Genomic DNA, 16,156 nt, shown 5'->3' on the forward strand with positions numbered 1-16,156 from the left:
ACGGCGGCGTCAGCGGCAGCGGCTGTCGCGGCGGTGGACGCCTCCCGCGGGTTCGTCGTCGCCAGGCCGGCGTCTGTCGCCCTCCACGACCTTCGCACCCTGGAGCCAACATCCACCTCCGACTCCGTGTCCGGCGTCGCCGCGTCCACGGACGGACGCCTCCTCTTCTCCGTCTCCTGGGACAAGACGCTCAAGGTATGGGCCATCCCGTCCCTCCGTTGCTTGCAGTCGTTGCCGGCGCGCTCCTCCTCGCCCTGCGACCATCGAGGGAGGGGGCGGTGGTGAGCTCGGGCCGGCGGAGGCGAGCGGGGAAGGCAGAGGGGCCGGAGGCGAGCGCGGGGGAGGCGGTGGGGCCGGAGGCGAGCGCGGGGGAGGCGGTGGGGCCGGAAGCGAGCGCGAGCCGGCGGAGCAGGCGAGGCGGCGAGGAAGTGGAGCGGGGCGGAGGAGGCGGGGCTGAAGATTCTTTTAATGCACATGCACGCGGTGGGCCTAGCAGCAAAAGAAGGAGAGAGAGAGAGAGAAAAGAGACTGACTGGTGGGGTTTTGCCATGCAAAAAGTGACGCCGGCGGTCCCAAGTGCGCCCCGGCGGGCTGGGTTTCGCCTGTGGTCGCCCGGGCTAAATTTTCCTAAATCCGGCGCAAAATAGCATGTTGGGGGCCTGACTGGGGCTTTTTTTTACGCCGGTGCTAAAAAAGGTGCTTCGGGAGGCATCTTGGGGGGCCTAGTGGAGATGCTCTAACATGTAAAAATGGGTTTTAGCTCCTACAACATCATCTTTTGTTTACATGAAGAACATTTCAAACTTATATGTGTGATTGCAAGATAAGCCACACATCACTTGTTGTACCGAGTAGAGACATCAAGCTTCAAAATTTTCACCATCTACATGGAACATAACGTAGATCAGATAAAGTGTCTCAGCAAAAATAGCTGGCCTGGCCGTTGTTGTTGAGAATATCATGCAGAAAGCTATGACTATTGCTCTAGTGAAAGATTCGGCTAGTGGAAAAAATAGCAAAAACTTGGCTACAAATAACTAGAGTCAATGCCACTGCTATCTGTTTGATTTCCGACTTCGACGGCGGCAGTCAAAGCACTCCGAGCATGGATAGTAGGCCTTCACTCCACTTGTCCGATCCGGTTGTAATTTAGCTGGTGAAATCTTAAGTTCCTCTATGAGCACCTGACGCAGCTTTTCATTCTCGTCTCGTAATTCTTCGATAACTCTTTGGTGCTTCAGCACCTGGACAAGCAAGAAATGCAGAACTAGTTAGTAGTGAGCTATGAAATGAAAGACGGAAACTGTAAACCATTCCGTACAAGAAAATGATTTGCAACAATAACCGCCCTGGCAATACTGTCAGTTGAGCCGCGAGTAAAATTGTACTCGTTAAATAGGTAAGGCACATCATTTTAAGGCCACACTGGGTGCAAATGAGTAAAACCCATCTGACAGAAAGGACAAGGATAGAACTACCGAGCCATAGAGTAAAGTCAAGAAGTATGCATGAGGAGCATTAGATGTGATTGAACTCACCAACTGAAGTACATTATCCGTCCCATGCAAATTTACAGCCTGTAAAAATAATAAAGAAAAAGAGAGTGTTTATAATGTCCATTACACAACAATGTATGCACAAGCAAATTGAGCAGCAGAAGACATAGCTGCAAAATATAATAGTGCATCAATATGTATGATACATGTTAGCAAGAACATAGAGGTGAGATTTTAGCGCATACTGCATCCCTGATGTCCGTTTTTGTATCATTCTGGAACAGGGGACTCTGCAGAAAGTTGGCAATGACCTTTTCAGTTCGACCTCCTGTTATCATCTCTTGCTGCATCCCATTCTGGCCACGCAATTCATGAGTCGGCTGTACTTGTGATATTTCATTGCTTGAAGTATGCTGGAAATTGCTTTTGAATGCCTTAGCCTCTAGATCCATGGACATACCATTGGGTCTTTGTCCACTGGTAGGCAACGAACCAGAGGTAAGATCTGATGTAGCTGTCTCCCCACTGGAATCCCTCAGCTTTGAAGTTAACTTGGACAAAACTTCCTAGAAAAAGTTGTTCTGTTAATGTTTATACAACAAGAAAGGAAACAGAAAAGAAATCAGGACAAATTAAAGTTAAGGTCTGTACTGCAATCGATGATTGAATTCCATGAATTGCTCGTGGTTTCAAGGCAATTCCTGAAAATTGAAGAGATACTTTATTGATTTAGCTTCAAGACCACGGCAAACAAGATGACATGCTTGTGCAGAAAGGCAGTTCACAATGTAACATTAATGGTTCTAAACTAATTTGCGGGGCACATGATGTATGTAAAGGAACACGGTAAGAATCATAAGTTGTGGTAAAAAGAAAACATTGAGCAGGAAGCACTGCAGGAATTTAAGAAATTGCCTAATCTTAGTCTTAGTCTGATTTCTATGCAGGCAACTAGACTCACTATTATGTGGCCATCAAGAGAAGAACAGATATACTGAGCGTGTAAGAGATTAAAGATGTTTTTACTTGATGAGCCACTATAATTGAAAATAACCACGACCTATAGATCAACAGAAAGTTTACATGGCTAAATAGATGGAATGGCTGCAATGTGTACCTATCCCAAAACCATGTCCTATACCAACTCCGCATCCAATGCCCGCTTCAATGTTCTTTAACCCTGCTTTCCTTAGCTAGAGCACAAGGAATTAAAACGCAAAATCAGATCCAGAAAATCACTAAATACAAAATCAATTTAATCGTGCATACGCTCATGGGAGAGTGACTTACAGCAGAATTAACATGTCTCGTGACACCAGAAAAAGAATCGGTTGCACCTCTTGTGGCACTCATAACTTGCTGAAGGCCCGGTATCATACCTGACCACCAGAACAACAGCCATTTGCTTAAACAACAGCCACTCACTGAAATTTAGTCGATTTCTTCTTGGCACGGAGCACAGTCAGTACAGCATGGATGTGCACGGTGCCACTGTCAGCAAGCTTGAACTAAGTAGCTGACACTACTTCCCTGTGCTTCCCAATCATCAAATTTTGATCTTGGTCTGGTGTGTGCCTTAATCGCTTTATTAAATTAAATGCCTTAATCGCTTTAAAATACAATCGTGCACGGTTACAACTACATACGGCAGCACGGCACTAACTGTTCGACAGGGTGCCCCGTTTCATCACCCATTTCAGCTGTTCGACAAAATGCCGAACCCGCCGACTCGTGACGGACTCGATCGATGTCCATCCTGATTATCCTAAGAATAGAAGGAACAGCAGCGCGTGGAAGGTTAATTCTTATTACCTAGGTAGATTGGGCGGCCGACGCCGATTCCGACGCCGCAGCCGACGCCGGCGCCGGTGAAGACCTGAAGAACCTTCACGCTGAAGGGGTTCTCCATCTGGAAAGCGGGTGCGGGCGGAAGCCTGCGTTCCCGCCGACTCGCCATCGGCGTCGGCCTCCGTCGACGGGAGAGGGAGGGGGTTGGTCGCGGACAACTACCTTTCAAGCTGCGTCGTCGCCGTCACAGCTATTGCAATGAAGAAACACAGGAGTGAGGTAGCACCGGCGGCTGGCCGTCGAGGAGTTGGGCCTACTCGTGGAAAGCACGGCGGCTGGGCTAAACTGAAGGGGCCTACACGGTTGTAATCCGTACGGGCCATGTGCGAGCAAGCCCATCACCCCTTGCAATTTCCAAACCCCAACTTCACACTTTAAAAGAAAAATCTTTGTTTTCGAACCTCTGTCCTTTTCTAGAACCGTTCAAAATGAGGAAAAATATAGGAAGTTTTTCTTTGCGGGGACTAGGAATTTTCTTTTTCCGAAAATTGTCGATCTATTCATCTCCAATCATGGCAGTACAACAAACACCAAAAATAATAAAAACTATATCCATATTAATAGACCACCTAGCAACGACTACAAGCATTGAATCAAGCTGAAGGCTCGCCGCCGTCATCGCCACTCCCTCGCCGGAGCTGGCACAAATTGTTGTAGTAAACAGTCGGGAAGTCGTCGTGCTAAGGCCCCATAGGACCAACGCACCAGAACAATAACCGTCCCGATGAAGAGAAGTTTATATTGGAATAATACAATCTGAATACGCATGAACAAAGACAAACAAAGACCGGATCCGAGCGGATCCACTAAAAACAACCACCGACCGAATCCCGCGAGATCCGCCGGAGACACACCTCCACACGCCCTCCGAGGATGCTAGACACAGCATCGGGACGGGGACTAGGTGGGGAGAACCTTATTCCATCTTCAAGAAGTCGTCGTCGTCTCGTCTTCTTGAGCAGGACATAAACCCTAAAAAACTTGAAGAAGCACGTGAAAACGGAGCCCTCCCGCCGGCAAGGGACAGGATCCACCGCACACCCATGGCCCTAAGGACACAGGAGATGTGGAAGATCGGCGGCACCGCCGCCGACGGGAGGTAGAAACCCTAGCCGCCTTTTCTTGGAGGAGGGACTAGGAATGTTAGATGATAGGATCTACATAGAAAAAAAATATTAGTGCCATTTGAAACAAAAGAATTGATATCTTACATTCCTTTGAAATATATATGGATTGGGATGCTTCATATAAAATTTGGAGAAAACCTAACATTAGGTCCCACCTCATATTTTCCTCTATTCGCGTCTATAATTCCTGCGCTTTTCTGCACGACATCCAAATGATAGTTTTGAAGTTTTTCCATATAAATTCAGAATAGACAAAATCTTTAATTCACGTGTTTTTTTTCTTTTCTATTCCTACATTTTAAGGTCCTACGTTTCTAACAGCACATATATACTACTATGTGTCCCACATATATCCTACTATATGTCCCATTGGGTACTGCTCTGCGATCTGTGTGTGGGTGTTTTATGAGCTAGTCCGAATAATGTTATAATATGTACTTTCTCAGTTCAAATATTTAGGGTCTAATATGTTTTTTGAAGTTGTCTTTCACCATTGATAATATTATTAAAATATGAGTTGCATGATATATATAAAACATACCGTTACAAACTCTTTTCACATACGAATTCAACGGTATATTGTTTTTACCAAAAAAAAAGTGTTATTAACTTGTACTCAGGGTACATTATATAGTAGCAGAGGAATGAGCTCAAAGGGAGCATCGTCAAACCACTCTCTGGAAGAGCCTCTCCTAGCGAACTCATAGGCAACAACATTATGCTCTCTAAAACAATGCTGAAAAGGAATTAAGGGAATTCACATGCTAAGTGGTAGCAGTCGCTGAAGATTGCTATCTCCCTCCCTCCTTCGTAATCTCAATAACTTATACACTGTCAGAGTTGATAACTAATTCGCTACAACCTGTCGTCTGTGCGAAAGAAAGACCAAAGTGAAGCGCCACACAGCTTCAGTTGTTAAAACATCGACACATATATCAATCTTGTTGTTTGTCGCCACGATAAAAATTCCCCGAAGAATCACAAAGTACTGCCCCAACAACAACCGTGAGGAGATCATGACCAAAGGGGGCATCGGATGTTTTATTTTAACATGTCGCCTGGGCAGTTTCTCCCATCCTCCCGACCTCAACATTGCTTTTGGAACTAACACAACTTTATAGTTTGCAGTTAGAGCACGTACAAATAAGACTATCTAACTTGCATCATGCATTTTTCTCACCGTGAACGAACTTACATCTCTCCCACCACAAATACCATGGTGTCGCTGCTATTAAATTAAGTACTTCCTCCGTTTCTTTTTAGTCTGCATATAAGATTTGCTATTAAAAAATATAAACATTCACAATATGAAATCAATATTATCAGATGCACCACGAAACGTATTTTCATACTCTATAGTTTTAGTATTGTAGATGTTCATACTTTTTTATATAAATTTGGTCAAACTTTGTGTAGTTTCACTTTGACCAAATCTTATATGCAAAGTAAAAAGAAACGGAGGGAGTATGTCATGTTGCCAGAGTAAGAAGAAGTGTTGTTCTGGGAGTTGCAGAAGAAAATCTGGGACTGACTGACCTCCACGATTAGTTTTGTAGGCCTGGCGTGTCGGTGGTTCGTTTTGGCAGTAGTAATGGTCGTTCGCTGGCCTTAAAATCTCGGTGTAATTTTTATTATGCTTGAGATGGTTTGTACGTTCGTTGAACTTTCATAATACATTTAATGAAATACTCCTTCGGTTTTTATTTAGACCGTATATTAGCTTTGGTCAAAGTCAAGCTTTATAAATTTTGACAAAGTTTACAAACAAAAATATTAACATATACGATAACAAATTAATACCATTAGATGTATTACTGAATATACTTTTATATCATATAGATTTGTTATGATAAATGTTTATAATATTTTTTATAAATTTGGCTAAATTTATGAAGTTTGATTTCAGTCAAATTTAACATGCAGACTAAATAAAAACAGAAGGAGTATATATATGGCAAAGCAACGACGGACGGTGGATCCATGCATGTGCATGGTAGGGAAAACCAGTCTCGTGAGTGCAAAGAACGTTGTCATTTTCACGAGGTCCGTTATAGCTGTGTCCTAGTCCGGACCCACTGCTCAGCGGGCCACAACAAGCTTGAGTTCTCGCCCTCCGCCGGCGGCGGTGCATGGATCAAACCTCGGGCGGTCCAAAATTCCCGTGCATCCGGTCTCCCTTTGTACGCTGGCGGCGGTGGAAAGAAAAAGGGAAGAAAAGAAAACGCTCGTCACGACGCGGCCATTCACGAGGCACAAGACCAAGCAAGCAAACAAACCACTGAGCCGAAAACTCGGCAGAGCAGCAAATGGCCTGACGCTCACGGAGCTCCAGTCACGGGCGCATAGATAAGTGGTGCCCCACCGCGGCCACCGCGGCACGCGGGCGATGGCGGCGTCGGCGCCCAGGCCGCGGCAGCGACGCCTCGCCGTGCCTATCCTCCTCGCCCTCCTCCACCTTTTCCTGGCTCCGCCGCGATGCCAGGCCGCGGCAATGGACCTTCTGCCGCGCCGGCTAGCGTGGTCGCTCATGGGCGACACCGTACACAGCGCCGTCGACCTCCTCCCGACCTTCGTCGCCTTCGCGGCGCCCGGCGGCCCCGCGGCCGCCTGGCGCGGCGCGTGCTTCGCGGAGAACGAGGCGGTCCTCAGCCTCACGCCTGGTCCCCGTGGAAGCAACAGCACGGCCGCCGGCCTTGGCGGCGCCGTCCTACGCCTCAAGGTGCCCTTACATTGACCTCCAAATTGCCTTTTGAATTTTTTTTGCGGGTTCAAATTGCCTTTTGATTAACTTCGACTTTGATGTTGCAAAAAAAAAAAACAAGTTCTGTTTGATTTCACCGTACATGCATCTCAGCATCTTAATTTCGCATAGGATTCCCAGTATTTTGTTCTCATTGGTAAAAATATTAGCTAGGAAATTGTTTTCATGTGAATGTGATCCAGACCAGACATACGACAAAGGCTAAAAATAGAAAAGAAAGTTGATTCCCACGAAAACTAAAAGCAATAATTCTGTAAGAAGACAGAAAAACTCGCACGTTAGGGAATGCTAATAGGATACCCACGGGTTATATCATTCGTTAGTGGCAAGTTGCAACCATTCCAATCAATAACAACGCCAAATTGCGAGCGAAAACCTTCATGCGAATCTGTCAATGTAATGGACGATTAGAGGCATGCATGATTCCTACTGTATGTTTTTGTTTTCATTTACTGAACCATAGTCCCTCATATAACGAGTTTTGCCTGACGAAATATTTCTTGTGGGTCTATATAGACTGCTTCGGCTCAGAGCTGGACATGCATGGACCTGTATGTATTTGCAACGCCGTACAGGATAGGATGGGATTACTACACCAGAGCACATCAACACACCTTCGAGATCAAATCATGGGAGGAAGCAGGAGAAATGGAATATGTACGTTCCGTCCCTCTACGTAGGTTGTTTTCAGATTTCTCCTCCTTCACATGGCCACTTGTTAGTTTTGCTTTACTAATTCTAACAATCGGCATCTCTGGATCGATCTGTGATTAGGTGAAGCTGCATGGGGTCGCCATTTTTCTCATGCCATCCGGAATGCTCGGCACACTGTTATCTCTGATCGATGTGATTCCGCTGTTTTCGAACACCATTTGGGGACAGGATGCGAATTTGGCATTTCTTCAGAAGCACATGGGGGCTTCATTTAACAAGCGTTCTCAGCCTTGGGCTGCCAACATACGTAAAGAGGATGTGCACTCTGGTGATTTCTTGGCTCTTTCCAAGATTCGAGGGCGATGGGGTGGGTTTCAGACCTTGGAGAAATGGGTGACTGGTGCATTTGCTGGGCATACTGCGGTTTGCTTGAAAGATGAGAACGGCACACTATGGGTTGCAGAATCAGGTTACGAAAATAAAAAGGTACCACATGCAATCTCTTGTTTGAAAAACTAGTCACTAGATGTGATTACAAGATTAAATTTAAAAGAGATAAAAAATTAGGAAAATAATACGACATGACCAAATACTTACTGCAAGATATGAACAAATTTTCTCGTTTTCATCATTTCCGATTTTTGCAATAAGAGCATAGGCGAAAAGTCATATGCTATCCACTGGAACAAAGAACTACTTTTTCCTTTCGGTATATTTGCTATTTGTCATTTGGTTGCAGTAAGGTGCCTGTTATATATGATTTTTTTTATAATCCTAGGCCTCAGCAAGTTTGAGGTTGGTTCCTTTCAAAAAAGAAAGTTTGACGTTGGGTCAAATCTATGAATTGTTTTGTGAACATTGATAACGTTTGCATTATTGCATACTTATGTTGGGCTTTATGTGGTACAATTATAGGGTGAAGAAGTCATTGCTATAGTTCCATGGGATGAATGGTGGGGAGTGGCACTCAAAGATGACTCGAATCCACAGGTAGCATTGCTGCCCTTGCACCCTGACGTGAGGTCCAGATTCAATGAAAGTGCTGCATGGGAATTCGCCCGAAGCATGTATGGAAAACCCTATGGCTATCATAATATGATATTTAGTTGGATTGATACAATGTCGGAAAATTATCCCCCACCTCTTGATGCTAACCTGGTATAATCTCCATTGCTCCCTAGTCCTTTCGTATAATTGTTTCAATTTTTAAGTTTCTTATTAAGTTGAATTTTTTTTCTGCCTTTTGGAGCTTCATGCTGTTATCTTCATTCATGTGGGTACTTTGCACTAACAATTTCTCGAGGGACTTCACGATGTATAAGAGTAACTCTAAAAAGTAGGTATATTGAGTCTTGAAAGTGTATGTGCATTCTATGTTGATTCCAGTTTTATTATGCATAACAGTAATGCAGAATTAGATAATAAAAATTTCTAATCTTTTGAGTAAACTTTGCGGTGCTGTAAGCTACGGATGCACAGGTCCTCCTAAACTTGTTCAGGCTAGGCTGAAATTACCTTCATGACTTTAATTAAGTCAATAATTATCTGTATTTGTTTTTATATATTTATTATACTTTCCCTATTCTACTTGCTGATAATAGCTCTTTAGAACGCTTGATTCCATACGTCGTCTTCTGTCATGTTGGTTACATCTGTTCATACCCGTGGTTGTCTTTGTTTCGTACTCTGCCTAATAATTACTAATAAAGATGGTTGTGTGCATCACAATGATGCAGAAGCAAGGGGTTTTAACCTCCTTTAAAAAAAATCTTATATAGTATTCTGTTTTCAGGTAATGGCGGCTATGTCGATGTGGACCAGATTACAACCACACTATGCTTCAAACATGTGGAACGAGGCTCTTAATAAGCGACTTGGGACTGAGGTTGTTATAACCAACTGCCCTGCAATAAATTTCACTTCATATTGGAACAGAGGACTGAGAAATTGACAGTAAGTACTATATGATGATGATGTGCTCAATTCCGTTCGTGTAGCAACTTGACTTGCATGGCATCATCAGCGAGACGGAGCGACGGGGCATGTCTTTCAACCAGCTGCTGACCATACCGGAGCAGGACGAGTGGGAGTACAGCGACGGCAAGTCGACGACCTGCGTCGCCTTCATCCTCGCGATGTACAAGGCGGCTGGGGTGTTCGCTCCCTTCACGGAGTCCATCCAGGTCACGGAGTTCACCGTGAGTGCCGTGCCGGCCGCTTCAGTCAAGCTGCCTGCCATTTTATCTGCTCCTGATCTCGGCTGATCAAGTGCTTTGCCTCTTCCTCCCCTAGATCCGGGACGCGTACATGCTGAGGATCTTCGAGGACAACCGGACGAGGCTGCCGGGGTGGTGCAACGGCGACGCGGACGGGCTGCCCTTCTGCCAGATCCTCGGGGAGTACAAGATGGAGCTCCCGGAGTACAACACCATCCAGCCCTACGCCAACATGAACGAGAACTGCCCCTCCTCGCCGCCCACCTACGACAGGCCGCTGCGCTGTTGATCATGGATCCATCATTCTTCCGTCGAAAGGAAAGATGATTTTACAGTATTGTGCCCTGTGCAATCAATTAGGACGTAAATAGACCACGTACGCTTTTACTCCACATCGTACGCTCTCATCCAGCAACATGTAAAGAAGTACTACTGTAATATGTTATACACCTGCCCTAATTGTGATGGTTTTCTTTATAATCTTTAACACGGATGGATGGTAGTTATATGATGACCTAACCCAAAATGTGATGTTTTGTTTGTAATTTTCTCCGCCCGGACTTGGGCGCTGCTGGTAGCCAGAGGCACGCAAAGCAGCCACCTCCATTCGTCTCCTTCCCCGTGAATCCGGCTCTCCTGCGTGGGTAGGTGCGTCATCGGCGTCATCTTGCACTGAGGATTTATGTAAGGGACGAGACAAAGTGCGCTTAGCAGCCGTCCGGGGCCCAGGCGCAGAAAGGAGCTTTCACCTAGCTTAATTAACACCCGGCCGGGTCCCTCCATGCACCATCGCATCGTATTCTTATCTTAATATATGTACCTCGTATGATCGCATCCGCTCTATAAAAACGAGTACCTCCACAGCACCCCCTCACTCACTCGAAACCAACCTGCCAATCACACATCACTCACTCGGCCACAGGAACCAGCATCCATCGATCCATGGAATCCACGCCGGCGCCCCCTCTCCTCACGCCGCACAAGATGGGCCAGTTCGACCTCTCGCACAGGCATTGCAAACGACCAGCACAATTTCCATTCATGCCATCGTAGCTGAAGTTCTTTTTCTTGTTATTCTTTTTTTTTTGCGGGTCTTTTTCTTGTTATTCTGATGATAGGTCGATCATGCACATGCGTCTGGTTTTTTTTTTCCTGAAAATTTCATTGAGCTTCGACGAGGATTACCAAATTGTCTGTGTCTGCAAATTTCAGGCCAAATTTCCTAAATTGACTTTTTTTTATTTTGTTTTACCAAATCTGCCTGAAATAATATTGATATGTCAGCAAAAAAGAAGATTCGTCAACCGTGATAGGGACATGGTTTGGTGCACCCGGCCGAAAGTCGTGCAGCCTTGTTCATCCATGCCGCGTTCGTGCAGGGTTGTGCTGGCGCCACTGACGAGGCAACGGTCCTACGGCAACGTGCCGCAGCCGCACGCGGGGGTGTACTATGCGCAACGGGCGACCAAGGGTGGGCTACTCATTGCGGAGGCGACGGGAGTGTCAGACACGGCACAGGGGTACAAGGACGCCCCTGGCGTGTGGACGAAGGAGCAGATCGACGCGTGGAAACCCGTGGTCGACGCCGTGCACGCCAAGGGCGCGCTCTTCTTCTGCCAGATATGGCATGCCGGACGCGTCTCAAATTACAGTAATGACTCTGCCACCTCCTGTTTGGTTCTAGTAGTACGTTCGATTTTTTGTGTTGATTGTTCGAAAATATGTAGAGTTACAGCCGAATGGGCAGGCGCCGATATCGAGCACCGACAAGCAGGTGAGTCCTCAGATGAGCGCTGACGGCCGTCTCGAGGAGTTCTCGCCGCCGAGGAGGCTCGCAAAGGACGAGATACCCAATGTCGTCGATGACTTCAGAGAAGCCGCAAGGAACGCCATCGCAGCTGGTACGTGTTACTCACCGATACTACTTTACTTTATCGGCCACTCATGTACTACTACTTACTCCATCCGTTTCTAAATATTTGTTTTTTTAGATTTCAAATGGACTACCACATACGGATGTATATAGACATATTTTAGAGTGTAGATTTATTCATTTTGCTCCGTATGTAGTCACTTGTTGAAATCTCTAGAAAGACAAATATTTAGGAACGGATGGAGTACTAAAGTTCATCGATCATACTCTGTCAAAGCAACCATTGGTGATATGTGTGCATGAATGTAGGGTTCGACGGTGTTGAGATCCACGGCGCCTACAGCTACATCATCGAGCAGTTCCTCAAGGATAGCGCCAATGACCGTACCGACGAGTACGGCGGCAGCCTCGAGAATCGATGCCGCTTCGCACTAGAGGTGGTGGACGCCGTCGTCAGGGAGGTGGGCGGCCATTGCGTGGGCATCCGTCTGTCTCCCTTCACTGACTACATGGATTGCCATGAATCGGACCCTCAGGCTCTCGCCCTCCACCTTGTCAAGAAGCTCAATGACTATGGCATCCTCTACTGCCACATGATTGAGCCAAGGATGGCGCACGGCGATGGCCGGCGCCAGGTCCCGCACCGCCTGCTACCCTTCAGGGAGGCCTTCAACGGCACCTTCATCGCCAACGGGAGGTACGACCGGGAGGAAGGGAACAAGGTGGTCGGCGAGGGGTACACTGACCTCGTCGCTTATGGGCGGCTGTTCCTGGCAAACCCAGACCTACCAAGGAGGTTCGAGCTCAATGCGCCGCTCAATGACTATGACAGGATGACATTCTATACCTCTGACCCTGTCGTGGGCTACACCGATTATCCATTCCTCGACAAATAAATCAGCTTCCTGCAAAGCTCGAATGATCGAAGAAAAAAAAGAAAAAAAAGATCGACATCAATTATCTACTGTACTTTTTCTGAAATTTGGTTGTGCCAAAAATAAAATAAAATGACTAATCTATGATGCTCGATTACCATCTTATTTCAATAAAAGAGTGACAAGAGAATTAAGACTTCATTTGTATGCGCGTGTTTCATTTCGCTGAGAAGGGTGCTCATAGAAGTGGAACATAATCCATGAGTTAAAACTTGTGAAAGATCGTGGATGTCGCCTAGAGGGGGGTGAATAGGCGCTTTAAAATAATTACGGTTTAGGCTTGAACAAATGCGGAATAAACCTAGCGGTTAATTTGTCAAGCACAAAACCTACAACAACTAGGCTCACCTATGTGCACCAACAACTTATGCTAAGCAAGATAAACTACTAGGTGATAGCAAGATATATGACAAGAAGCAATATGGCTATCACAAAATAAAGTGCATAAGTAAAGAGCTCGGATAAGAGATAACCGAGGCACGCGGAGACGACGATGTATCACGAAGTTCACACCCTTGCGGATGCTAATCTCCGTTTGGAGCGGTGTGGAGGCACAATGCTCCCCAAGAAGCCACTAGGGCCACCGTAATCTCCTCACGCCCTCGCACAATGCAAGATGCCGTGATTCCACTAAGGGACCCTTGAGGGCGGTCACCGAACCCGTACAAATGGCAACCCTTGGGGGCGGTCACCGAACCCGTACACTTTGGCAACCCTTGGGGGCGGTCACCGGAACCCGTCAAATTGCTCGGGGCGATCTCCACAACCTAATTGAAGACCCCGACGCTTGTCCGGAGCTTTACACCACAATGATTGAGCTCCGAACACCACCAACCGTCTAGGGCGCCCAAGCACCCAAGAGGAACAAGCTCAAGGGCACCAAGCACCCAAGAGTAATAAGCTTCTCAACTTGTAACTTCCACGTATCACCGTGGAGAACTCAAACCGATGCACCAAATGCAATGGCAAGGGCACACGGAGTGCCCAAGTCCTTCTCTCTCAAATCCCACCGAAGCAACTAATGCTAGGGAGGAAAATGAGAGGAAGAACAAGAAGGAGAACACCAAGAACTCCAAGATCTAGATCCAAAGGGTTCCCCTCACATAGAGGAGAAAGTGATTGGTGGAAATGTGGATCTAGATCTCCTCTCTCTTTTCCCTCAAAAACTAGCAAGAATCCATGGAGGGATTGAGAGTTAGCAAGCTCGAAGAAGGTCAACAATGGGGGAAGAATTGTTGGGAATCGTAGCATAATTTAAAATTTTCCTACGCTCACCAAGATGCATCTATGGAGTATACTAGCAACGAGGGGAAAGGAGTGCATCTACATACCCTTGTAGATCGCGAGCGGAAGCGTTCCAATGAACGTGGATGACGGAGTCGTACTCGCCGTGATCCAAATCACCGATGACCGAGTGCCGAACGGACGGCACCTCCGCGTTCAACACACGTACGGTGCAGCGACGTCTCCTCCTTCTTGATCCAGCAAGGGGGAAGGAGAGGTTGATGGAGATCCAGCAGCACGACGGCGTGGTGGTGGATGTAGCGGGTCTCGGCAGGGCTTTGCCAAGCTTCTGCGAGAGAGAGAGAGAGAGAGAGAGGTGTTGCAGGGGAGGAGGGAGGCGCCCAAGGCTGTTGTGTGCTGCCCTCCCTCCCCCCCCCTTTATATAGGCCCCCTGGGGGGTGCCGGCCCCAAGAGATGAGATCTCAAGGGGGGGCGGCGGCCACAAGGGGGGAAGGGGTTGCCTTGCCCCCCAAGGCAAGGGGGAACTCCCCCCTAGGGTTCCCAACCCTAGGCGCATGGGGGGAGGCCCAAGGGGGGCGCCCCAGCCCACTAAGGGCTGGTTCCCTTCCACTTTCAGCCCACGGGGCCCTCCGGGATAGGTGGCCCCACCCGGTGGACCCCCGGGACCCTTCCGGTGGTCCCGGTACAATACTGGTAACCCCCGAAACTTTCCCGGTGGCCGAAACTGGACTTCCTATATATAATTCTTCACCTCCGGACCATTCCGGAACCTCTCGTGACGTCCGGGATCTCATCCGGGACTCCGAACAACTTTCGGGTTTCCGCATACATATATCTCTACAACCCTAGCGTCACCGGACCTTAAGTGTGTAGACCCTGCGGGTTCGGGAGACATGCAGACATGACCGAGACGCCTCTCCGGTCAATAACCAACAGCGGGATCTGGATACCCATGTTGGCTCCCACATGTTTCACGATGATCTCATCGGATGAACCACGATGTCGAGGATTCAGTCAATCCCGTATGCAATTCCCTTTGTCAAACGGTATGTTACTTGCCCGAGATTCGATCGTCGGTATCCCAATACCTTGTTCAATCTCGTTACCGGCAAGTCTCTTTACTCGTACCGCAATGCATGATCCCGTGACTAACGCCTTAGTCACATTGAGCTCATTATGATGATGCATTACCGAGTGGGCCCAGAGATACCTCTCCGTCACACGGAGTGACAAATCCCAGTCTCGATCCGTGCCAACCCAATAGACACTTTCGGAGATACCCGTAGTGCACCTTTATAGTCACCCAGTTACGTTGTGACGTTTGGCACACCCAAAGCACTCCTACGGTATCCGGGAGTTGCACGATCTCATGGTCTAAGAAAAAGATACTTGACATTGAAAAAGCTCTAGCAAACGAAACTACACGATCTTTTATGCTATGCTTAGAATTGGGTCTTGTCCATCACATCATTCTCCTAATGATGTGATCCCGTTATCAATGACATCCAATGTCCATAGCCAGGAAACCATGACTATCTGTTGATCAACGAGCTAGTCAACTAGAGGCTTACTAGGGACACTTTGTGGTCTATGTATTCACACATGTATTACGATTTCCGGACAATACAATTATAGCATGAATAATAGACAATTATCATGAACAAAGAAATATAATAATAACCATTTATTATTGCCTCTAGGGCATATTTCCAACAGTCTCCCACTTGCACTAGAGTCAATAATCTAGTTACATTGTGATGAATCGAACACCCATTGCGTCCTGGTGTTGATCATGTTTTGCCCTAGGGAGAGGTTTAGTCAACGGATCTGCTACATTCAGGTCCGTGTGTACTTTACAAATATCTATGTCTCCATTTTTGAACACTTTCACGAATGGAGTTGAAGCGACGCTTGATATGCCTGGTCTTCCTGTGAAACCTGGGCTCCTTCGCAAGGGCAATAGCTCCAGTGTTGTCACAGAAGAGAGTCATTGGGACCGAC

The 16,156-nt window shown here is 46.9% G+C and overlaps 3 protein-coding genes across 6 annotated transcripts; 2 read left to right on the forward strand and 1 right to left on the reverse strand.

Annotated features, from left to right (window-relative positions):
* Positions 1-890: 890 nt before the first annotated feature.
* Positions 891-3,605, reverse strand: LOC109758411 (uncharacterized). Of its 2 annotated transcripts, none has more exons than XM_020317274.4 (7): positions 3,309-3,605; positions 2,787-2,875; positions 2,614-2,689; positions 2,148-2,197; positions 1,808-2,062; positions 1,539-1,577; positions 891-1,244 (listed from the first exon to the last, which is right to left on the reverse strand). In XM_020317274.4, the coding sequence occupies exons 1-7, from the start codon at positions 3,451-3,453 to the stop codon at positions 1,056-1,058; spliced, it is 843 nt and encodes a 280-aa protein (XP_020172863.1). In that variant the 5' UTR covers positions 3,454-3,605; the 3' UTR covers positions 891-1,055. The 2 variants fall into 2 exon arrangements, with proteins under 2 accessions (XP_020172863.1, XP_020172857.1); XM_020317268.4 differs by having other exon boundaries at positions 1,742-2,062; positions 3,309-3,604.
* Positions 3,606-6,701: 3,096 nt separating this feature from the next.
* Positions 6,702-10,613, forward strand: LOC109758393 (uncharacterized). Of its 2 annotated transcripts, none has more exons than XM_020317245.4 (7): positions 6,702-7,190; positions 7,749-7,889; positions 8,007-8,372; positions 8,802-9,044; positions 9,679-9,771; positions 9,884-10,084; positions 10,179-10,613. In XM_020317245.4, the coding sequence occupies exons 1-7, from the start codon at positions 6,858-6,860 to the stop codon at positions 10,389-10,391; spliced, it is 1,590 nt and encodes a 529-aa protein (XP_020172834.1). In that variant the 5' UTR covers positions 6,702-6,857; the 3' UTR covers positions 10,392-10,613. The 2 variants fall into 2 exon arrangements, with proteins under 2 accessions (XP_020172834.1, XP_020172839.1); XM_020317250.4 differs by having other exon boundaries at positions 6,724-7,190; positions 9,884-10,069.
* Positions 10,614-10,887: 274 nt separating this feature from the next.
* LOC109758479 (12-oxophytodienoate reductase 1) lies at positions 10,888-13,048 on the forward strand. Of its 2 annotated transcripts, XM_020317341.4 has the most exons (4): positions 10,888-11,112; positions 11,482-11,753; positions 11,830-12,003; positions 12,285-13,048. In XM_020317341.4, exons 1-4 carry the CDS (start codon positions 11,045-11,047, stop codon positions 12,869-12,871), a joined length of 1,101 nt encoding a protein of 366 aa, XP_020172930.1. In that variant the 5' UTR covers positions 10,888-11,044; the 3' UTR covers positions 12,872-13,048. The 2 variants fall into 2 exon arrangements, with proteins under 2 accessions (XP_020172930.1, XP_073353122.1); XM_073497021.1 differs by lacking the exon at positions 10,888-11,112 and having other exon boundaries at positions 11,145-11,753.
* The last annotated feature ends 3,108 nt before the right edge of the window (positions 13,049-16,156 follow it).

This window comes from Aegilops tauschii, chromosome 1 (assembly GCF_002575655.3).
Source record: "Aegilops tauschii subsp. strangulata cultivar AL8/78 chromosome 1, Aet v6.0, whole genome shotgun sequence".
NCBI classification, from domain to species: Eukaryota; Viridiplantae; Streptophyta; class Magnoliopsida; order Poales; family Poaceae; genus Aegilops; species Aegilops tauschii.

Bases quoted from the DNA above. Each gene is read 5' to 3' on its own strand.
- LOC109758411 (XM_020317268.4), bottom strand. From the start codon at position 3,453: ATGGCGAGTCGGCGGGAACGCAGGCTTCCGCCCGCACCCGCTTTCCAG. The intron at 2,198-2,613 runs GTACACATTGCA...TTCAATTTTCAG, and splicing joins AGGACATGGTTTTGGGATAG to GAATTGCCTTGAAACCACGA. The intron at 1,578-1,741 runs GTATGCGCTAAA...TTATTTTTACAG, and splicing joins AAACGGACATCAGGGATGCA to GCTGTAAATTTGCATGGGAC.
- LOC109758393 (XM_020317245.4), top strand. From the start codon at position 6,858: ATGGCGGCGTCGGCGCCCAGGCCGCGGCAGCGACGCCTCGCCGTGCCT. The intron at 7,191-7,748 runs GTGCCCTTACAT...GGGTCTATATAG, and splicing joins GCGCCGTCCTACGCCTCAAG to ACTGCTTCGGCTCAGAGCTG. The intron at 9,045-9,678 runs GTATAATCTCCA...TTCTGTTTTCAG, and splicing joins CACCTCTTGATGCTAACCTG to GTAATGGCGGCTATGTCGAT.
- LOC109758479 (XM_073497021.1), top strand. From the start codon at position 11,228: ATGCACATGCGTCTGGTTTTTTTTTTCCTGAAAATTTCATTGAGCTTC. The intron at 11,754-11,829 runs GTAATGACTCTG...GAAAATATGTAG, and splicing joins CGGACGCGTCTCAAATTACA to AGTTACAGCCGAATGGGCAG. The intron at 12,004-12,284 runs GTACGTGTTACT...GCATGAATGTAG, and splicing joins AAGGAACGCCATCGCAGCTG to GGTTCGACGGTGTTGAGATC.